The following is a 25,063-nucleotide window of genomic DNA, read 5'->3' on the forward strand; positions in this document are numbered from 1 at the left end:
TTATGTGATTTCTGTTTAGAATTAGGTGCAGTAAAAATCCACCTACGAAAGTTACCAAACCAAAAATTATCGAGTCAAACATTTTATTAAGGGCTTTGTAGGCCGTTGGAAGTTGTTTCTCAATTCTTTTTAGAATTGCAATTGGTGTTTTTGTCTCCCATTTAGACACAAATTATACTAACGCTGATTTGGAGGGAATAGGTTTGAGAATCTATCCCATTGTATGTCGACAGACAAATAACTTAATCACAACCAAAAATAACCCAAAAACAAAACCCAAGAAAACTATTTATGTTTTATTTACATTATAAAGTTGGGATGGGGTACAGCTCTGCAGGGTGTGATTCAGATGTATACAAAGAGATTTAGACAGACTGTAGCACAGGAAACAGCCTTACCAATGGGGTACAATTGAATAGAGAACCTGGTCGGAACAAGTTTCTGGATTGGAATGGACTGAAAGAGCCACAAGCTCCATTAACAGCAGTACTGATGTGCCTAATTCATCTAATACAAATTACCATCTGGGTCCAAATTCACACAATGAAAAAAGTAAAACTTACATTCACAAATAGTGTGATTAAACTCTACTTTGCCAAGATAGTCCTTCATTTACTAAGCAATAGATAATATACTCAAAATAACTGTTTGAGTTACATCGAAGCAAATGAAGAACATACTTAATGGGTGGCTTAGGGAATGGTTAGACATGTAGTAGTACCTAACTAAACTGAGGTGTGTTGAAAGATCCCCAACATTTTTATATGCATACATTAATTCGGCAAACACAGGTTTTAATGTCATTATAATGACTGCCACAAGGTTTCTGTGGGTGGTTAAGACGATACTGGCTAATCATTATTTACAACACAGGGGAAAAGGTAGACTCCAGCACTCACTAAATTCAAACATTCTACTCATATCTTTAATGTTTCCAAATAAACTGAACTTTTTTTTTTAATATGAATAGCCACTTCCTCCATACTCAATGTCTTCTTCGTCATCTGTGATGTCATAAACTCCAGTTTTGAAAGATTTCACTTTACTTGCCAGCGGGGAATCTAGGGAAATAAGAAGGAGACTTGTTTTGTTGTACAAGTATCAGCATGTACAGTATATTATATGTAAAAGGTTACTGAACTGGCTGTAGGGTTTCAAATAATGTGTACTTTCCCTCGCTTTCTGCTTTGTTGTGCGTATTCCTGCAATATCTTTTTCATCACAATCGCAATTGTTTTTATATTTTTATAAACATATACCATAATTCACTTGTGACTGGTTTATAAATATGCATGACAAGCTCTGCATAATCACAACATGTTCCCGCCCATCTGAACCTGTGCTGGAGCAAGCAGGTAGGATCCTGAAAAGATCACAGACAGGTGAAGCAATCAAAATGCTTTATGAGAGGAGTCAGGAACCAACTAAATGTTTCTGGTTGAACAGGTTGTATTCAAGCAGCCAATGTTGTGAATTTTGAAGACACTTTGATGGAAAGAGCCGATGCATCAGGGATATGTTAATGAAAATATCAAAACAATGATGTTGATGTGTTGTGTTTGAAACCCCACAGCCTGTTGAGTAACACTTTAATAGAGTAGCTGTGCTCTGTTCCTGCTGATCCCTTAAATAAACCCACTGCAGGACTTTATCTACTTAAAAAAACTCAATTGTTTCATTGCCATATAATATGAGGATCACAATCTAGATCTTTCAGACTGTATATCCCCACTAATGCATTTTATTTTGTGGTTGTGTATAAAAAGCTTGAGGCACATAAGGTCAATTTAAGATGCTGAGACTTCTCGGAATCACAAGTTCACCTAATGTTGCAGTTAGAGATATATGGTACTGATAATACAATCAATAAGCATTTCCATTGATACTGTCATTTTTAGCTGACAGATGATATCCAACTCATCAGTCAATAATTGCCTGGTAAGTTCCTGATCTAGACCCTTTTTTAAACCTAGTGAGCATTCATTTTATAATTCTCTATGAAAGCTTTACCCTATAATATTATAATTATAATTAAAAAAGGACATTTGAAGCTTCTAACTTTTTAAAATATTGACAGCAATGCAACTGCAAATCACTTCTTGTTTTACTGTCATTCTATACATTATCTTTAATATTGTTGCACCACCATGCCTTCTTACCTGGGTTGATAACCTGGAGTCTTGCAGAGGCAGAGGCTTCTCCAAACTGGTTTTTGGCATAGCAGGTGTACATCCCCTGATCCTCCTTTCGCACCCGTTGTATCTGCAGCCAGCCGGTGAGCTCAAAGCGCTGAGGTCCTCCTCTGGCCTGATAATTACAAAGGAATTGTTGTCAGGAATCTTCTTGTTCCAGATGCTCCATTGTCTCTGTCTCTGTTGTGGTGTCCGAACCCTCAAACAGCATATTATTACCCTTTTTTAAAGACATAAATCTGGAGTGTACAGTGCTTTCTGAGGATAAGAGGAGGAATGTGATACCGACACTGTGTTTTTAAGATAAGCTTCTCTTGGCATCAGCCTTAATGGGAGAATGAATACCATTTCCACCCCTAGTCTTGCTGTAAATCATTCGTTGTTGCCATAATTTTTGCAGGTACGGTAAATTTATATATATATATATATATATATATATATATATATATATATATATATATATATATATATATATAAAATACATTAATACATGGATGCAGGCTATATTTGAATCCTAAGCCATTAAAAAAAAAGGCATAATACCACAGTAGTGATGTCAAAAAGTGATAATTGCTCTAATTGCTCTATAGGAAAACTTTGACCCATTCGACACCTCGAGACCATCACTTTCAATTCAAACACAAAATGTCTTGTTTTCAATCACTCGACAACACCCACATTACAGAAATGTACATTATTGATCAACAAAATGAGAATACGTAAAAAAAAAAAAAATGATGTAAAGCTGGTACATTCGAAACTGGAGAGGAAGAGGAAATTAAAACAAGGTAAAGGCAATCATCCAAATAAAGCTGAAGAACTAACGGATAACGACATAGAACGTCTGTACAGCACTGAAACAATATGGGTTTCTGCAACAGTTTATAAATTACTCGACCTTCGGTCTCGTAATTTATGACGTCACATAAACCCTAGATGAAATTATTTTCTTGTAACTCACTGAAGCCCATCTATTATTTTATAATTTACAATTTAACATGAAGTAGTGAAAACAAAACTGGTGTTGACTTGCTGAGCATCTTTCACTTTGATAGTTAATTTATCATAATTCTACCTGTGTGAGCAGGTACAATTGTAGTCAAAAGTTTACATACCCCAATGGAAATTTATAATTTCTAGAAATGTCTCGAAAACAAAGCACTTTAGGAACAATCTTTTGTATCAAATGATGTCTACAATTATTTATTTCAGCATTTTTTTTTTTGCAAAACTCCAAAAATGCTAATTGAGAAGTATTCATACCCTTTGATGCGATGATAGTATTGTCTGCAAGGTGCTAGACATTTCAATATGATAATGCAAAACCTAATTTTAGAAAAGATTGTAGGTGAACATTCTTAGAGAGCGTGACAGGCTGGCTAAGTGGTGACGTCAGACAGAAGCAGGAAGGGAAACTGACACCAGGGAGTACTGCAGTTGAAGGTATATGACGCGGCGTGCCGTTTTATTTTCAAATAACAAAAATAAATCAAATATTTAAACACAAAAACACTTGCTCACAGAGCAAAATAAAAATGTTAAACGAAAAATAATCACGGACACCAAACAAACTGGTCAGGCTGGGCAATCGCCTTCACTGAACCTACGGTAAGTTTAGTTTCGTTTTAACTCTTTGATTCTTTCTCACTCTTTCCTCCTCTGAACTCCCACCACCCCGAGTGTCGAGAGCTGCAGGCTTTTATATTAGTGACCGAGGGATTAATTATTTAATAATCCCCCGGTCACATTCTGCACGGGTTTTCTAATTACCGTGTGGATGGGGCTTCCCCCAAAAACAAAACCCACGGCGCTTCACCGTCACAAATACACTTCAAAATAAATACAAAAATAACAAAACAAAAATAACAAAACTACTCCGTCAATACATTTTTAAATAAATACAAATAAACACACGGCGCCTCGCCGTCATAAATACAATAATAAAATATCCATAATACTACCAATAATAATAATAATAATAATAATAATAATAATAATAATAATAATAATAATAATAATAATAATAATAATACAAAACAAATAGAAAATAATACAGGGCGGAGGGGGACCCCGTTCTAAAATAAAATAAACAAATCAATGTACAGGGCACCTCGCCCTGTTACAGAGAGTATAAAAGGGTTAGACATAGGATGATTGCTGTCATTACCAATAAGTCAATATGGTAAAAAAATAAAGAGCTATCTGAAGACCTTAGGCAGAAAATGATTTATTGTCATAAAGCTGGAGAAAGATACAAGAAGAATTCCAAGCATTTGAGTATCCAAATTTTAACTATTGTTTCTATTATCAAGAAGTACAAGACTCATGGTACTGTCACAACACTCCTTCGGTCTGGACGAAAGAAGGTTCATTCACCAAGAACAAGTAGAAGAATTGTGAGGAAGGTTAACAATCCGAGATTGACTGCCAAAGATATTCAAAGTGAATTGGCTGCAAGTGGGACTGGGGAATTAATTTTAATGAACTGGAACAATTTTGGGTTGAAGAATGGTCAAAAATCACTAAAGAATCATGCCAAAATTCATTGACAAATATCCTGATCATTTAAAAGAGGTTATTATTGCTAAAGGTGCCTCAACTAGCTATTCATTTCATTGTCCTTCTCAGGGTATGAATACTTTTGAATTAGCTTTTTTGGAGTTTTGCAAAAGAATTGCTGAAATAAATAATTGTAGACTATCTATTTCTTGTAACTTTTTTTTCCTCATCCACGAAAGCAAAACTTTTGCTAAAAAAAATTTGTCCTGTAATTACTTGTTATCAAGACATTTCTAGAAATTATAAATTTCCATTGGGATATGTAAACTTTTGACTACAACTATATATCTGAACACCTATAACTTTAACACAATAAAAACAGTACTGACCTGCACTGCCATATGGGAATCATCAGCAGGTAAGAAAATGCTGTTTCCCTCCTTCCGCCACTCCACAATCGCCATTGGATACGATGACACCTCACAACCGAAGATTATGTCACTTCCTTCCACGTTTATGATATCACGTGGTGGAGTGGCAATAAATGGTGCTGTAGGTGAACAAATATAAAAAGACATAAATAAATGATAAATACTAAAAACCCTTTACATGAAGTGTCTCTAATCACTGTGTATTTACATAGCAGTGACTTAGTAAATACATGTGTACTTACACCTAATTACAATATTATTATGCATAGTTACAATGTACTTGATGTGTCAATCTTTTTGCACGATGTATGTAAGTACACAATTGTATTAGGAAAGGGTTATGATTCCGGTTAGGGATAGGGTTAGATTTAGGGTTAGGGATAGGGTTAGGGTTAGAGTTAGGGTTAGGGTTAGGGTAATATCATGCAAAAAGATTTACACATTAAGTACACTGTAACTGCATTATAACACTGTAATTAAGTATAAGTTCACATGTATTTACTAAGTAACTACTAGGAAAATACACAACAATTAGAGACACTAATTAGTTTTGCCTAAAATACATATTTTATTATTCTAAAATGTTTCAGTAGTGGCCTCTGTTCGTTTTCAAATGAAACTATAGCACTGATATATCTATTGTGTTGTTAAAATTATCTCTATAATTCAGATCCCTTTCTTTTGTAACAGGATGGATAATTAACTATATTTTATTGCTTTAAGGGTTAAAGATTATGAGCTAAATTCATTGATAACCTAGAAAGCCATCTTTAAAGAAAGGGTATTTTTATACAAAATAGAAAAAAGATAAGTGCAGTGGCATACCAGTGGTGTCAGAATCCAGTGTGAAATACCTACCAAGCAGCTTTAAAAATGCAGGGAACGTCTCTAAATATTATTTTACCAGCACTGTTATGGTGTTTTCTCTGTCACCACTTCATACATAGTGATATTAAAGGCTGGGCTTGTTTGTTACCTGGCTACAATCCTATTTTTTGTTTTTCCAATATTATGGTAACAAATATCGGACTTTCAAACCACATTATTATTATTATTATTATTATTATTATTATTATTATTATTATTATTATTATTATTATTATTATTATTACTCTGTGTTTAACCTGTCTGAGAGCTGGTTAACAATTAGATCTGAGTCCCTGTTTGTGGTAAGCTATTGGGGCAATTAAGCTGTCTACAGTATAATTTACATGTTGTGTATGTATTTTTTACAATATTCTATAGTAAGGTTTAAATGTGTCAAAAAAGTTTTAGCATTATGCAATATGGTTCACTACCTCTTGTCTTCTTGATGAAGTATACTATATTTATATTGGCCTTTACTAGTACTGTATACCCCAGCACTTACATAGCCTACCATATTTTTCAAGTTCTTTACACCAAAATGCAATTTACACTTTATTATAAAAGGAAAATCAATATTGTTATTAAATAACTAGTAACAATCCATGTATGAACCTTTTGAGTCATTTTTTGTGACTTCTATGAAATTGAAAAACTTTGTTTGATGTACTTGTGTCGCAAACTGCATTTTGGGCTAAAGAGTCGACCCTGGTCGATCTAACCCAGTGTGCCTCGAAATGAAATCAGGAACATGTGTTTGTTTCCCACAGCATTTCCTCTTTATGACTTGTACAAGAGTCGTAGCTTTACTATACAATTCACACACCACAACACTAAACAGTCCTATTTACTGTAAGGAGGTGCAATAACAATCTTAAAGGGATGTCCTTTCCCATGGTGTGGTGGATACAACGTCACTGGGATCATTCTGTTATTTAACAAAACAAAAGTTTTCCAACTACAAAGCATGCAGGACCACACCCCTACAACGCCTGGTACCGCCAGCAGCACACATTCTCACGCAGCATATCCACGGGTGTGTAGATGGAAGCAATCCCGAGTTATTCACATGCAGGATCTGAAACTATGATAAGAAACTACTTACCCATCAACAGCCTAATCTAAACGTCTCACCATAACATTATTGCTGTCCAACCTAAAGAAAATGGTTTTAGCCAATCTCAGTAACATACATGTATTTAGCAGTGATCTCATTTAAATGATATGCCTCCTGAGATAAACAATAGACTCATTTGCACTCAAATGGGCAAATGGTGACACCCCCAACCCCCAGCACCCAGCAGTGTTTAAATCACATTAGATTGCCTTTAGTTTCATCTGTTAAAAAGTATGAATTCTCTGGCAAGAGGGCACATGACTGAAACAGTTTCGCTTGATCCACACAAAAGCTTTCGTAAAGAATGTAAAGGCGCTTTAGGGTTTGCATCACCCTATAGAATTAACTAATTCTGGTTCATAAAGTCGTATGAAACCTACTGAATAATGTTATGTTAATATATTGAATTACATACCACTTTGTAGTTTTCCATATACTTAATGAAAAAGTGACAGAAATTGAAAAAGTGACAGAAATTGACATTTCGAAATCTAACATGAAATACTGTACTACTATTGTGGCTTCCGGTAGACTTTTGCAATATAAATTTGTAGTTTCTTTGATTACATAATGTTAAATAAAAGATCAAAATCATGTTCATATAGGGGTTTTTTGTTATTATTATTATTATTTTTTAATTATGTCTCAATCCTAAAATTCAATGTGATGCAAAACTTTTGGCCAGCGCTGTATTTTGTTATTAGAAAACAAACAAACAAACAAATTTAAAAAAAGCTCAGATTTTTTTCCTTCAACTTTTGTAATAGTGAAAAAAAAGAAAACACTTAAAAAAAACTTTTTTACTCGGTTTTTTGTCCAGTGTACAATTTGCATTCCTTTATTATGGCTAACGCTAAAGTAAATATTATTCTCTTAAAGCTTAAGCATTCATTAACAGAAGCAAAAACAAAACTGGAACCAAATTAAACAGCTGCCATCTACATTCTTAAACTGACTTGAGTGTTGTTGGGAGTCACTGTATATTTAATCTTTGGAAACCATGTTCCATGCATGATAAAGGACCATTGGGTGCAATTCACAGCATTTTCCAAAGAAAAGCAAATGATTAATGTTACAAAGTACAGTGTGCCAGAGTTGTTTCTTCACAGTTCTCTGATACTGACATCTTTATTTTCTTTAACAAAAATGGTGCAGATTGCACTTTCGGTGCAAAGACCTTGATAGATACTAATAAATCTGTGCCTGTGACACTTCTCTATTTAGTGTTATTCATCAAGCAACTCTGCCCCCATCTTGGCTTTACAAGCATTAAACCTACACAGCACTATTAGTTTTCCTTTGTTGTTGTACAAAAATATTCAAACTTTGTGTTTTCTTTACTTATAAGTTATTTAACTAATGTTCTTTCACACCTTCAACAACAGTCTAGAACTGTTTATGTGTTCTTTTTAGAAAACACTCTGCAAAGTTTGCACAGGCCTGTAAAGGCATGTACATGATCTGTGCATCATCGCTTTTGTTAACTAGCTTTGCACTAAAGCAAACCTGTTGGTACATCCGTCCAGCTTTCCTTGTTATTGCAACTGCAGTTACATATTGTACACAAGGCCTGTGTTAAAATGCGCATTCAATAACTTTTAAATGTATTTTTAAACACACAGCACAGTTGGCTTACCTGTTTTGCAGGGACCTTGGTGTGCAGCAGTAAGTTCTTCTTTCTGCCTGTGCTGGAACATGCGCTCTCTGAATTTGCAGATGTTTTCGTAGGTCTTCCCATCTGACCCGCAGAGGACCTCCTGGCTGGTGCAGACACACTGGGGCTCTGGGATCTCCCCTGAGTTCAGGTCCTCATCCTGGATCTCGCACACCAGGTCCTTGCCGCAGATCCCATAGAAGTTGCTGGAGGCATCCAGGTCACAGAGCTGCCCCTCTGCATTGCCGCACTCCCAGCAGCACCTGCAGAGGTCCTTCACCCGGCCAGCTGGGCAGCGCTGAGGGGAATTACAAAGCTCAGGATGGCACTCGGAACACTCCTCTACATCCTCCAGCAGCCTCTGCCAGCCCAGCTGCTGGAACCTCTCCATGGGTAGGCTGTGTGTCACCTCCACTGCTAACAGCAGTACTACCATCGACAGCATGCAAGCCATTGTTTTGATAATACCTGGATATTAAATGGATAACAGTAGAAATGTATCAAGATATGGTCACTCAGCCTGTGAGGCCTTACCACTTTTTAACTAGTAAGTATTACACTGTTCCCCAAAATAAAATGTCCTTTTGTGTGTCTGAAATCTGTTTGCTGTGGTGTCTGAAGGCCTTACTCCAGTGTTGCTGGGGTTTTTTTCTCCATCTAAAATGTGTTTGTATCAGTTATTTCAGTCCTTCCTTTCAATTCTCACCAGTGTCCAGCAAATTCAAGAAGCAGGGATCGTCTGCAGAGCTGCTGATGAAGATGTTCCTGATGGTGGTGTAATCCCTGCCCTTTTGAAAAATAAAAAATAACCTCCCTGTTCAGGTACTGTGCTTTAAATTGTGTTAATCCCTGTGCTGGTGCCTCATGGGAGGAGTCAGGGATCCCTGCTGTCCAATCACTGTTTTGTTAACTTTCCTTTGTTTTAACATATACCACTTGTACCCACGCCCCTTTCACCGTAACAGCCCCCATAAACAAACAAATACAAAACATATACCACTAGGTGCACAGTAGAGAGTGGGTAATGATTCATTTGCAGGAGTCTCCCACATTCATTTTCAAATGTCTGCCTTACAACACTTATAGGCCCAAGTATAGGGTGCAACCTTACAACTTAGCATTGTGGCATGTTGAGGGAAATTGGCAGGGATTCTATCACACCATGAAATATATATATTTATATATATGTGTGTGTGTGTGTGTGTGTGTTGGCTGGAAATATTTTAATAGTGTGCATGCTGTTTACTATTTTACATACTCACTATTTACTAACAGACAATTTAGAATAAAACTATATATATATATATATATATATATTAAAAAGCCCAGATTATTATTATTATTATTATTATTATTTATTTCTTAGCAGACGCCCTTATCCAGGGCGACTTACAATTGTTACAAGATATCACATTATACATTATTTCACATTATACAGATATCACATTATTTTTACATACAATTACCCATTTTTACAGTTGGGTTTTTATTGGAGCAATCTAGGTAAAGTACCTTGCTCAAGGGTACAACAGCAGTGTCCCCCACTGGGGATTGAACTCACAACCCTCCGGTCAAGAGTCCAGAGCCCTAACCACTACTCCACACTGCTGGGTAAAATGGACATTTTTGTTTTATTCTATAAACTACTGACAACATTTCTCCCAAATTCCAAATAAAAATATTGTCATGTAGAGCATTTATTTGCAGAAAATGACAACTGGTCAAAATAACAAAAAAGATGCAGTGTTGTCAGACCTCGAATAATGCAAAGAAAATAAGTTCCTATTCATTTTTAAACAACACAATACTAATGTTTTAAATTAGGAAGAGTTCAGAAATCAATATTTGGTGGAATAACCCTGATTTTCAAGCACAGCTTACATGTGTCTTGGCATGCGGTCCACCAGTCTTTCACATTGATGTTGGGTGACTTTATGCCACTCCTGGCGCAAAAAGTCAAGCAGCTCGGCTTTGTTTGATGGCTTGTGACCATCCATCTTCCTCTTGATCATATATATATCTGATTGATCTATTCAAACTTCTAACATGTGCATGGTTTTTGTAAAAGAAAAATAAAACTGTTTTAATGCAAGCAAGAAAGATGAATTCAAAGACTATTTTTTAAAACCCTTATAAATGTGCAAATTGCACACCGGAGTAGAAAGCAGGGGGCCCAATTTATGATGTTTAGAGAAGTGAAGACCAAATTCTCACCTAATCTTTTTGCATGTAGTAAATTAATCATATTTGAGGTATCAGCTCACTTGCGAGACAACTTGTTCATTAAAGCAATTTGTCTATATTTGAACATGAGTCAATGATCTATTCAGGCACACCAAGTGTGAAGTAAAACCAGCAGTCATCTGCATTTATTCATTTGCCTTATCAACTCCCATCGATACTTCCTTTATTATAGACAGTATTTACATCACAAAGGATTACATTCAATGCTGAAGGCAGAAGACATTAACAGAAATATAGTTGTAACGAAAAAACTGTATTATTTGAATACCGGCATAAGAATGTGAGCCTTCTATATTTTCCTGAAAACGTGTCCTTCGCACTGTAGTAAATGCATGAACCATACTGCCCCAGCAGCAATTATTCTGTCTAATTTAGTTTGGCAATACAAATGAAAGGAATAGTTGAACTGACCCTTTGTGTGCACGTAATGCAGTTATCTTTTGTAATCTGACACTGGCACACTTAGATCTTTGTCAAGTCAGCATGATTTAAAGGGAAGTCTAGAGTACTTTCTGAGTCAGACAGCTACTTCAGAGAACATGACCATGACCTTTTCATTTGGAGTGCTTTGTAGTTTTAAAAAAAAAACAACGTTCTTTGTTTTCAATAATATGGGGTTTGATATTTTTACAGAAGCACATGTATTTACTGACAAGAAAAGCAGCAAGTGCAAGCCTGCATTAAAATGAAAATTACTAAGCAAGGCAGCAGGGAAGTCTAGCAATTTGCCCAGTGTGAGTCTAGTAGATGTCACTCCAGCAATCTGTAAGTGTGGGATGCCAGACAAGAAATGATAGTGTATTGGCGCATTGCTGTTACCCCAGGGGTGAGAAAAGCTTGTAAACACCTCAGCCCTTAGGCATTGTTAGTCTTTACAATGCTTTATCCTTGATGCTCTCTTTTAAATGCACTCCACGCGGAGCTCCTTTACTGGATGCACAATATAGGATTATTATATTATAACTGGTTTATTCTTTGCATTGTGGTGGTGTTGGTGGTGTTGATCCCATAGTTTTTAATTCTACTGAATGACAGAGACCTGTCTGTATGCATTGTTATAGAGATTTTACCAGGGGTCAGACTCTATAACACATCAACCAACAAACAAACTTATTCATGAGGAATTGATGTTTGGTCTAGATTCAGTACTGCATAAATTCATCTTTACTTACTTAATTACATTTCCGCTCAAGGAATTTCATTATCTGTGATAGTCACAAAGCCTTTGTGGCAAAATAAATTACGTTTTAGTCATTTATTTACATCTGAAAGACAACAACAAATTCACTAAACAGTTCAATTGAATTACCTCCTGTTCTCACTTTGGCAGCAATTACAATTGTAATTTAGCTTAACGGGGGAGGTAAGCAGATGAATGATTGTTTAACAGTCACTAATTAGTCTGGAGACAAGAAGGTATATTTGAGAGACCACAGTAAGGTCAGAATGTACACAGAGGTGTCAGCCATTACAGAAACAAAAAGGGTGTGTCTCTTGTTTCAGCCTTTTTGATGGAAACCCTCAAAGCGTTTCCATTTCATTAAAATATACTCTTCCAATATTCGAACATGATAACACCCTGTAAAGTTTCATAAACATCGTTTGCTAAGATTCCCATTTAGATAAGAGAGTACTGTGTGAAGATTTAGAGTTGTGGTGATTGCTCTCTGAATCTCTGGTAAAAATGAAAAATAATTCACAAATATCTTATTGTTGCCATTTGGGCACAGTACAACAGAGGGTTAAAACCCTGTTTCCACGGTGATGTCATTATAGTGCAATGCATTGTATAAAGCAAAGCTCTGAAAAATCTGTGTTTTTTCCCAATTCATTATTTCAGTAAAATGCTCTGCAGAACCACAGTCCCTAGTTATTTGTTGAAGATCAGCTTTCAAGACTGCATTGGGGTCCAAATCCTCCCAAGGAATCCTTAAACTCCATGTAATGTTGGTCACACTTTAGTTTAAGGATCCATTTCTAAAGGTATACAAAATGGTTACATGTGTTATGAAAGGTTTTGACAAGTATTAAAAATTAATAATAGCTCTGTGCAGTAGTATTTTATTAATATTAGGGTATATCTTCATGTCATGTTACAAATTAGAAAGCGATTCAGCATCATCAGACAATCAGCTTCCAGCTCTAGCAGGATTCTAATAGATCCCCACTGGAATGTCACCGCATCACCAGTTAATCAAATTTAAAATCAATCTGCGCAAGTACCAGTTGTTTTATTTTGACTTGTCGTAATGAAAGATCAGTTCACATCTATTGGACAGCAAATACTAAATAAAGACACAATTTGTCTAAATTTATTTCTTTAACCACCAAAACCAGCCAATCAATATTTTGCATTGACAAAAGCAACCAGTCCCTGTACGTGCAACTGCTGAATCAGCCAATCAAAGCACAACAGCTTTCGACAGCAACAAAACGGTACTCAGACAATTCAGTAATATTGCTCCATTCAGATATCTGGCACTGTCCAGATAAACTATAAATAACTCTGACAAGTAAAACAGTTATTTAGTTAATAAAGTTTTTTTTTTCTTTTTTTCTCTAATTATGTATGTGATTCTTTATGAACATTTTTGGGACTATTTTCCTAAAACCTTTCTCAGTGGAAGGGACATTATAAGTTCGAGGTAAATCTAGTTTCTAAAGTGCTTTTTAAAGGAAATAATGAGAAAATTGTTTTCTAATAGTGACAATACCCTCTTGATGAAGTCTCTACCGTACGGTAGTTGACCTTGACTTTCGTTAGCGCTCTCATCTTTGGCTCGGGACGCATAAGTCCAGTCGCGGTCAACTATCACATGGTAGAGCCTTCATCAACTGGCACTATCGCTTAGGTAATTACATGACAAGTAGAATGGCTCTGCTGTTCACTTGTCGTTGGGATTCCAAATCCCAAAATCCAGCACTAATGGTACAGGTTGCACAGGTGGGTAGTAATGTGTTTGGAAATGATAACCATTATAGAAGGCTTTGGCCGAGTGATTGACTGATTCAGTCGTTTTAAAATCCAGGATTTTAAATATATATCTATTACATGATGAGTGTTGTGGTCTTTCCTCAGGAGGCACCAAACCATGCAAGACCCAGGATCACAGCTGTACACCATACTGTCTACTTTCTAATAAATTAGATTCTGGATGTGTGTTCAGCTGTACTGTGATTTCGCATTTCCACGTCCTCGTCTGCTGCTTCTAATCTGCTGAGTCCTTGCAGCTGTTAGCCTCCTCAACCAAGTTTACAATCCCATCTGATTCTTGCAGGAATAAGAACCTGTTAGAAGTTCCCAGCTCTGAGACCGTCTTTGTTGGATTGTTACACCCTTTCCTTAGATCTCTGTAATCATATTTTGTTTGCCAGTGTCGCACTGATTTTTTGAAATATTAAAAGAAACTTTATACAATCCAATAAGAAACATTTCAACTTTAAGCCTTCCTCAATGTCTTAAGTCAGACTTATCGTCATTGCAAGTTTCTTTTATTATGTATATTTTTACCCCTATTAAGTTGTATAGTTATGGATATAATTTCTCCCTGATGTTAGCCCTCCTTAATCTTGCCATACACCCCAACTTGGTATGAAATATCCCTAATATCTTGTCTTTATGAATGCTTCTTATTTAAACTCAAAAGTACAATCACTACAGCAGCGTTGCAAGGAGACAGGTTAATTAACTTTGGTGTACCTCTGATGACCAAGTGTCACCAGGAGGTAATGACTAAAACAGAAAATGATACACAAAGTGAATCTAAACAAAAATAATAAATTAAGATAACTGTGATACTTCCTGGCCATACTGTTTCTCTTTAACTGCCTGCATATCTTCTCTATGGCTAATTGGACAGTTCTTCATGCACTTAGAGGAACAGCTTGTCTGCATATCATCTTCAAGGCAATGGTTGAGATTTCTGATGAATCGATAAAGACAGAAGATGTCCCTGCTGACTGGTGGATTGCAAATGGGCCGCTATTTAAGAAGGGAGATAAGGGGGATCCGGGAAATTACAGACCCATCAGCCTTACCGCCATAACATGCAAATGTCATGAAATCAATCATAAGGGTTAAACTGAAAGGTTACTTGTATAGTAAAAACATTATTGGAGAAAGGCAGTGGATTAAGAAAAAGACAATTCTGTCTTACTTGTAACAGGGGACCAGCAGAGAGCCCATCCTGCTACCAAAAGATAATACATACTATCTATTGTATTAATGGACTTATTCCAATCACTACTATTCCAGTTAACGGCAGGTAATAACTGTAGTCCCAACGAGGCAAACCAGAATAAAGTAGTTCCATGCACAAAGGTTATTTTATTTGGAAGAGTAGATTGACACTCGCCACACACGCAGAAAGTACTTTACCAAACCCAAAGGTTTGTTTAAAATTAAACGTTTTTTGTATTTGTCACAGTACCATCCTATTAAAAAAAAAAAGTAAACCAGTTGTAACGGCCAATGTTTCTAAGAAATTATACACAGAAAGGCAGATATATGAACAGGTCATGATTAGCAGCCTTGAATAATACTTCAGCAGGTATCAACAATAAACAGATTGTATTTCAATCATTAAAATCAAATCAAACATTCCAATAGATATCAATAACCATTAACACCATCATAATATTTCAAACAGGTAGCAACAATCACAATTTCCACCCATTTTCTTTAACACAAAACCTTTATAGCTCATAATTTATATTTTAAATTACGGACAATATCTCTTCGCTCACATAACAAGGTCCAGTAGTATAATACTGAATGTGCTGCTTTCTCTGTCTCACCATCGGCAACACATGGTCTGCAACCTGTTAGATTTACAAAAACAAAAACAGAATTAGAAAGACAAAAGACCGAAGGTAGCTCAATATCCCACACAAACCACACAATAACAACCAGACACAGACAAACAAACAAGCCAGCAAACACAAAGCACGGGACTGCTTTATTTTCTGCCCTCTCCGTTTTCTCTCTTTCCAACCTGGTTCGCCGTTTTAAGTGAGCCTCAAGCGGAAATTGATTCAATCAACACTTCTGCTGCCATCTTGCTCCCGCTCGGAGGACAGCTGTCAATCAGTAGAAACTGACTACACGCTCTGAAATTCAGCAGGATCATTCACTCAAGGGACGTGCAGGGGTAGGAACACAAAACAAATTAAATATTCACACACAGTTTATGCCGTGATCAAACAATAATTCAATAGTGAATAAACAAAAACAAACGATCATAATACAACATAAATAATAATAATAATCTAAGTGATACTGAATGACAACAATATTGTGAATGTGTAAATACATTAAAATAACTCAGTGTTACATTACTAACCTTCTAGATGTCTTGAAGTTAATGAAAGGATGGATTCAAACAGATATGATCTAATATATCTGGACTTTCAAAAGGCTTTTGATGAAATGCATGAAAGACTAATCATTCAATTGAAATCCAGGGCAGTACATGCAAAAACTCATCTGCATAAATGACCCAAATATTAAACAGCAAGCTTGTAATATTTGCTGATCTAACCAAGCTTGGAGGAATGGATGACACATATGTGATGGCCCAGGAAACCCACAGGGAGTTAGACTACATACAATGGCTCTCAAAAGTATTCACCCCCCTTGGACTTTTCCACATTTTATTGTGTTACAACATGGAATCAGAATGGATTTAATTAGGAGTTTTTGCCACTGATCAACACAAAAAAGTCCATAATGTCAAAGTGAAAAATAAAATCTACAAATTGTTCTAAATTAATTACAAATACAAAACAGAAAATAATTGATTGTGTAAGTATTCACCCCCTTGAGTCAATATTTGGTAGAGGCACCTTTGGCAGCAATTACAGTCTATTTGGATAAGTCTCTACCAACTTTGCACATCTGGACACTGCAATTTCTGCCCATTCTTCTTTGCAAAATTGCTCAAACTCCGTCAAATTGGATGGGGACCTTTGGTGAACAGCAATTTTCAACTCCTTCCACATATTCTCAGTTGGATTGAGGTCTGGGCTTTAACTGGGCCACTCCAGGACATTGACCTTTTTGTTTTTAAGCCACTCCAGTGTGGCTTTGGTTGTATGTTTGGGGTCAAGTCCGTCTCTTGCAGACTTCAGCAGGTTTTCCTCCAGGATTTCTCTGTAAGCATCCCCATAGCATGATGCTGCCACCACCATGCTTCACGGTAGGGATGGTGTTCTCAGGATGATGTGCGGTGTTAGGCTTGCGCCAAACTTAGCGCTTAGCGTTGAGGCCAAAAAGCTCTATTTTGGTCTCATCAGACCGTAGAATCTTCTTCCACTTGGTCTCAGAGTCTCCCACATGCCTTCTGGCAAACTCTAGCCGAGATTTGATGTGAGTTTTATTCAACAATGGCTTTCTTTTTGCCACTCTCCCATAAAGGCCAGTTTTGTGAAGCACCCGGGCTATTGTTGCCGTATGCACAGTGTCTCCCAGCTCGGCCGTGGAAGACTGTAACTCCTTTAGAGTTGCCGTAGGCCTCTTGATGGCCTCCCTGACTAGTGCCCTTCTCACCTGGATACTCAGTTTTTGAGGACGGCCTGTTCTAGACAGATTCACAGTTGTGTCATATTCTCTCCATTTCATAATAATGGACATTACTGTGCTCCGGGGCATATTCAATGCCTTAGAAATGTTCTTATATCCTACCCCTGAATGGTGCTTTTGAAGAACCTTATTCTGGATTTGCTTTGAATGTTCCTTCGTCTTCATGATGTAGTTTTTGTTAGGAAATGTACTAACCAACTGTGGGACCTCCCAGAGACAGGTGTATTTAACCTGAAATCATATGAAACACCTTAATTGCACACAGGTGGACTACATTCAACTAATTATGTGACTTCTAAAGACAATTGGTTGCACCAGAGCTTATTTAGGTGTGTCATAGCAAAGGGGGTGAATACTTATGCAATCAATTATTTTCTGTTTTATATTTGTAATTAATTTAGAACAATTTGTAGATTTTATTTTTAACTTTGACATTATGGACTTTTTTTGTGTTGATCAGTGGCAAAAACTCCTAATTAAATCCATTTTGATTCCATTTTGTAACACAATAAAATGTGGAAAAGTCCAAGGGGGGTGAATACTTTTGAGAGCCACTGTACAGAACTAGACTGAAACATGGTAATTTAATCTTAATAATCTTAAGTGTTACAACTGGTCACAAAAATGTAGGACTCGGGTCCCAGGTCCCATCAGGTCCCGTCATTACAAACAGGACATTAGAGAAAATCCAGTGAAGGGCAACCAGACTAATCTCTGGTCTAAATGGTATGAGTCATTACTTGTTGATTGCATGTGTGATGGACAACTTTCCTTGCACCATCATTAAGGATAGTCAGTAAATGGGTCAGTCCTCTGTAGGCCATTTACAACATGCAATTCTTAACCTGGACTCTGAACAATAATCTATGTACAGCCCCAGCACAGGGCTGGTTAAAAGCATGTCAAGTTTGATTCCTGGCATGGTGGGGAGCAAGTGTAGTAAGTACTGATCGTGAGCCAACAACACCAAATGGCAAGCACAATATTACACCCCCTCTTGGAAACATGCCCCTGGACCACAAATTCAATTTTGTTCCATGTTCAGGAGGAGAGAGAATAAATGATACAGTGGTTAAGTTAATTAGCCTGTAATGTTTTTCAAATGTCGAGGCCTGGGATTGAATAGGATGGCCTCAAGGAAACCCTCAGTGGATATTACTCATCAGAAATAAAAGAAGCCCAGGACTAAATGGCAGAAGGTATAGAGAACAGCCAGGATTGGGGTGTACTCGGAAGTGTGAGGCAGAGCCCTCACGGCACCCCTGGACACTGTCAATGTAAAACCAGCAACATCTCCAATAAACACAGCTATGTTTCAGCCAGCTTTTTAAAGTCTTCGCTATGCCAATCAACAGTGAAACAGTACTAGAAAATACGCTGCTGTATGAATAGCCTCTGTTTGCTCACCCAAGCCCCTGGAGGCTGCTCTGATGATGTTTTGGATTTTGATTTCTTCTTGTCAGTTCCACTGTGTTTTCTTTTTAAAGGGAAGAAGACGAAAAGAAAAAAAAAATCCTATTAAGATTAATGGTCTTTTTAACGGATTGCCTTCCCTATAAAATGAGCCCCTTATGCTGGGAAAACAGGATCATTTAATAATCATATACAAGAAGACAAAAGGAGAACATTGCCATCCAGACGGCCATTCAGTAAAAGAATTGTTCCCAGAGAAAACAGAATTATGAGGCAGCCATCGTGGAGCCTCGAAAATGGCAATTATTTTATTACATCATTGGAGAGCGGAAGCCATACGTGGAGATAATTCAAAGCAGAAGATGTTAAAAGCAATAAAAGGGTATTACTGTTTGAATGCTCGTTGTATTATGGTAAGTGCTAACTGGGGAGGAATATGCTTCACCTTGGGGAGCTTTCACAGTGGGTCTGATAATATAAAGGATATGATTTATTGCGGTGTGAGAACACAAACCCTTTTAAGACACTTAGATTTCTGTTTACCTCTTTATCTCTCAAATGTCATCATTAGAGCTGAAACGTCTAACCTTTCAAGTAAAAGGTGGAAAATCTGTTCATCCGCTTTTAACGCGATAACCCAAAGGAGAACAAATACAAAATATATCATTTTTATTTATGGTCCATTTTTTTTTTCATTTTATTTCCTTCCTTGTTTATTATAGTCCCCAAACCCCAAATGCGTCTGGCAGCTAAGCTTGATGGGAGAGACAGAACAAGAGCTGCACATTCTCCTTCAACCACTGCCTGCAATTGCCAGGTCAGAATTACCCACAAACCTCTTCAGCGGCAACAGAGCCACATTTTAAACTCAATTAAATGTATAAAATGCTGGATCCTGTACAAAGTCCTTATTTTATATTACATGTTTATCATTATGTTTTTTTGTTGTTTTGAATTAAAACCTGCCAAGACTGAAAAATAAACATTTGCATTGTAAACTGTAGTAGAATATATGTTATTACTCAAACCCGACCTGGCCTTCCATGGGACAGATTTTTTTTTTTTTCTCCTTCAGACACTGCAAGTATGACTTTACTATGTTCAATTCCCAATCTGTGCAGTAACACTTTACATGCAGGTCTGCATGTTCATCAACAGAGCACAGAAAATAATGAACTAATGAAGAATGCCAGTTCCACAGTCGTGTTCAGTATGATATTTTTGTATGAAAGTGAAGATGACTCTGGGGCAGTGTTGATGGTGTTAGGTTTGTGTGTTTGGGGATGATCGGGAAGGCAGGTAAACAGGACAGTGTTGCCTCAGACTTTGTTTCCCACAAGCCACAGGTTTTTCATACCTCACACTGAATAATTGAAAACTTTTATTGTTCATAATTCATTTAAAGTGCTTTCTCAATTGGATCCCTTCATGGGCTGGTTAGCGGGAAACAATATATACTGTATGTTCTGAAGAGATGCGTAATATAATGTTTGCAAGGTCCACAATAAATGACAGTAAATTAGTTGAATTCATTTTGGCCAATAAATCATGAATAGGTTCTCTTAGGGAGATTCCTAATAGTTTAAGAATTAATGTCTGCGACAAAATCTACTGACTGGGTAGCAAATACGGACCCAGTTATCACAGAATGAAGAAAAATCGAATTCTTAAAGTCATGTTTTTGTAAAGAAGTCCAGCATATAAAGGGGCTGATGCAAGGATAGCCGTAGCTGCAAAATCCAAATTGCCTAGTGACCAGGCAATTATTTTGTACTGCAGCCTATGTAAGCTTAAGAGCAATGCAAATTACTCAACATGCACAAATAATGAACTGCAATCATGATAATGAGGGCTGCAAAGAGTGGCGCCTGTGCATCAGGGCATTTAACAGCCGCACTTACAGCCCAGAGGTGAGGTGAGTTAGGAGTACAGAGAGCAGTGGGAGCTGTATGAGATTTATGGAGCACGAAAATCAATTCAGCTGTTAGGTCTAGGATGGCCTGTGGAGTGAGATGCTAACGCCTTACCACCGCATTCTCCGGCATCCCAAACAAAGTTACCCTGGGTTTGAATATGCAGAGTCTTCTCCGTCTTGCCGTTCTCCTCTGAAGGTTTTTCTGCCTGTCCTCAATAAGAGCCAAGTGTTGCCGCATCAGGCAGTGTACCACAGCAGCCATCCTGAGGCCAATGACATGTCTCAGAAGGGGTGTGTGTGGTTTTATACAGCTCTTAATTACCCACTTCTACAGTGGTTTGCACCTTGTCAGAGGAGGTACAAAGTTTTTGGAGGGTCAGTAATTGCCCAAGTGCAAGTCAAACATCTCATTATAATGTTTGCACCCACTTAGTATTCCATATCCCCACCGTGCTGGAAATTACACTGAATGGCATTGTCTGGTGACCAGCAGAAGTTAGAATAAAAATAGATTGTGAGCTGTGGGCAAAAACACTGGGCTAGATTTTTCACTTTACCTTGTTAACTTGTGTTGATACCCATAACTCAGATGCTCCTTCATTTGGATTATATATTACATTTTAAGGGGAATGCAACATAAAAATGACTTATTTTGGAAAATATAAATTAAATAAATCATTCCTTATCATTGCAGCACAGTGGAAAATAGGGCCCATTGCAACTACTGTAATTCCCCAAAATGTTGGCTAATGGCTGATTCATGCTTTGATATTAAAATTTTGAAACGCATCTGAAACATAAGTTTTGTTACATTAAAAAAATAAAAAATCAGCATCTTTCATAGCCAAAGCTTTCCAAAGTTACTTAAGAAAAATAACAAGAACAGCTTCACTACCATGAATGCATAGTAACCATAAGATATGGCCATAATGTGTAGAATGTTGCATGAGACCAGGGGTCCCCTATAAATAACCTTTTAATAGCACAAAGAGCTGTCAGGGGCTGTGGCTTTCATTCACAGTGCATGGCAACTTTCTATAACCCACAGAGTTCTCAGAAACAGTTTCTGAAAATGTAATAAAAAAAGAGATAGTGGTGAATGAGTTCTGTGTCAAAATTGTTGGTTTTCTGTTTATGTGACCGTTTTAATAAACACATTTGCACTATTAAGTATAGCATTGATATGAAACTTAAAGGGTACATAAGGACCTTTTTATTTTATTGTGTTACGTGTTCCCATGTGTTGCTACAACTGTTTACGTAAGGTGTGTGTATTGTTTTAAAAAAATTTAAAACAATACAGAGGATGATGTGAAATGTAGTTCTGTGTAGTTCTGAGAGGTCCATGCAGGTGCATGTGAAGCCATGCAAAGTTTAAAAAAGTGGTCAAAATGTAAAAATGTAAAAAAATAGAAAAAAAAAAAAACACACACACCTTACGAAAACAGTTACAGCAACACATGGGAACATGTAACACAATAAAATAAACAGGTCCTTATGTACCATTTAACAGAGTCATACAGGGCTTCACTTCCTGATCTGTTTCATTCACAGGGTGTGGAATAACTTCACACACACAGAATGTTTACAGGCAGTCTACTCTGTCTCTATCTATTGTTCTGTGCCTCCGTCTTTATCCTTATGAAGGTGTAGCAATACAGCCTAGTGGACAGTCTAGGAAGGACAGCAGGTAGAGTCAGTTAGAGATGACTTGGTCATATACTGTATATAGCATATATCAGATGTGCTTGTCACGTAATTTTTTTTATGAAAGTTCTTAAAGTCTCAATACTTGTTATTGGGTTATGTAGCCTACTTAATATATGTACTTATTATATGCATTTATATATTCTTAAACCAGGGGATATGATATGAAGCTCTTTGTTTTCATGACATACATATGCATACATTAGTTTTGTTCATAGATAATAGTACGCTTCAAAATTATTTTTCTTTATTGTAACAGGTTGTTTTTTTTTGGGGGGGGGTGTTGCGCTTACATCCCCATGCTACCAAAACTCCTGTATGCATGTCTCACCAAAAAATAAAATAAAAAGACAACAATACTATCCTATTTGACAAGCCCATCTGAGTGCATGACAAAGCTTGCTGGAAGTCTTAGTGATCTGCATTATCCCATTTTCAAAAACACACAGACTACACTTAGCAAACTATCTATGAAGATATGATGCAGAGAAACCAAAGTACTTTAGAAACACAAACTTTGCTCTCCTTATCAGGATATCAGACTCCTCTGCCTCCCTCCACCATCTGTCCACAAAGAATCTGTTTCACTCACCCAGCCAAACGCAGCCTTTATTGGGCTTAATGGTGCTATCAGCTGAGCCACCAAACCTGATTACCTCTTAAAAAGGGAGGCTTTCCAAGCTAATCATGGCTGCTTAACACAATTTAGCCACGATGAAGAGAAGGGATAAATGGCAGTTAATGGAGGGAGAATGATCTCACAAATACAAAAAACTCAATTCATTTCACCGGGAGAGCAATCTGTCCGATTTAGTGCTAATGGAGTGCAGTTTCATTAGGCGGCAGACCTTGGAGGTGCCGTATCCCTTTCACGCAATAATGTTCGTCTTCATTTTAAAAAATATATAATAATAGTAATAAGAAAATAGCATCAGTAAATGGGAGAGTGGAAAGGTTTCACCGGGGAAAAAAAAGAAAAAGTGGACTTCAGTGGAAATCTGATCTGCATTCGGTCAAGCGTGTGAGTGAAGATACCCAGAGCCGCTCAGACAATCTGAAACATGGGCATTGCTTTTATGTAAATCCTTTAGTCGCAATACTTGCTATTATAGGGTTTATATATATATATATATATATATATATATATATATATATATATATATATATATATATATATTTTGAGTAAGTTTGAGAAAAAGGAAAACTGCTGTGTACCAAAATGATCAATAAGAAAAAAGAAAAAAAGAAAAGGATATTTCAGGTACTTAAAAAGGTAGAATAATTGATTACAAATCAATTACCAGGACGTTTCGGACTACAAGTCCTTCATCGGCTGAATACAAAAAAAAAAAAAAAACAGTGCTTTAAGAAGTTGGTAAAAAACAAACAAGTAGTCTTTTAAACAAAATTCCAGAATGTTGATGATGATGATGATGATGATGACCTCAGAAAAGAATGTTCATTCCAAATGGCTCCAAAGTGCCTAGTTTGAAAATAAGTTCACATTCCTTTTGTTTCCTGACAGCATTAGTTCCATAGCATTGAACCATCCCACGAATTGTGATGTCTTCTATATTGTGGTCATTTCTGTTAAAATGTCTGGTGACAGGAAAGGTAGAGGTGTTAATTTGTATACTTCTCAGATGTTCCACGAAGCGATCAGCCAAGCGTTGTTTTGTTTCACCAATATATAGCTTGTTACATTTGATGCAGCCAATGCAATATACTGTTCCTTTACTAATGCAAGTAAAAGTATCATGGATAGTAAATGAGGATTTTGCTCCCTTAACTACTGTGTTGCTGTGAATGTATTTACAAGTTGCACAGCGTGACCTATTGCATGGAAACATACCCTTAAGACTGTCCAGATTGGGTAGTAACATTTGAGGTCATTCTGAGGTCATCATCATCATCATCATCATCATTCTGGAATTTTATTTAAAAGACTACTTCTTTGTTTTTGATCAACTTCTTAAAGCACTGTTTTTTTTTTTGTTTTTTGGGGGGGGGGGTTTGTATTCAGCCGATGAAGGACTTGTAGTCCGAAACGTCCTGGTAATTGATTTGTAATCAATTATTCTACCTTTTTAAGTACCTGAAATATCCTTTTCTTTTTTTCTTTTTTCTGAAAATCTGATCTACATTCAGTCATATAAGTGAGCTTTTAAAATATCTTATATTACTGTCAATGGCCTGTTCCTGGAAAACAGATATGTGTGAGTTTGTGAGAGTTCGGTGAGGGAACAAAAGCGGCATGTTTCCTCAGATCTCTTTTGAAGATGTTGTGTGGGGGTATTAGTCTTGTAGTGACAGTGTTGATGAGACACAGGCAGCGCTGGTCTCAGATAACTGTAGCAAAAGATGGGCTCTGTGGTGGTTTCAGGGAAGGCCCTTGTATATTTATTTATTTAACTTTGTTGGTGGTGTATTTTTAATACTGGAGCATC

General features: G+C 36.8%; 1 protein-coding gene across 2 annotated transcripts; it reads right to left on the reverse strand.

Annotated features, from left to right (window-relative positions):
- Positions 1-283: 283 nt before the first annotated feature.
- LOC117420667 (kazal-type serine protease inhibitor domain-containing protein 1-like) lies at positions 284-9,595 on the reverse strand. Of its 2 annotated transcripts, XM_059034089.1 has the most exons (5): positions 9,464-9,595; positions 8,740-9,225; positions 5,081-5,241; positions 2,160-2,307; positions 284-1,061 (listed from the first exon to the last, which is right to left on the reverse strand). In XM_059034089.1, the coding sequence occupies exons 2-5, from the start codon at positions 9,209-9,211 to the stop codon at positions 958-960; spliced, it is 885 nt and encodes a 294-aa protein (XP_058890072.1). In that variant the 5' UTR covers positions 9,212-9,225; positions 9,464-9,595; the 3' UTR covers positions 284-957. The 2 variants fall into 2 exon arrangements, with proteins under 2 accessions (XP_058890072.1, XP_033890079.1); XM_034034188.3 differs by having other exon boundaries at positions 8,740-9,595.
- Between the last annotated feature and the right edge of the window lie 15,468 nt (positions 9,596-25,063).

This window comes from Acipenser ruthenus, chromosome 1 (genome assembly GCF_902713425.1).
Source record: "Acipenser ruthenus chromosome 1, fAciRut3.2 maternal haplotype, whole genome shotgun sequence".
Classification (NCBI taxonomy): Eukaryota; Metazoa; Chordata; class Actinopteri; order Acipenseriformes; family Acipenseridae; genus Acipenser; species Acipenser ruthenus.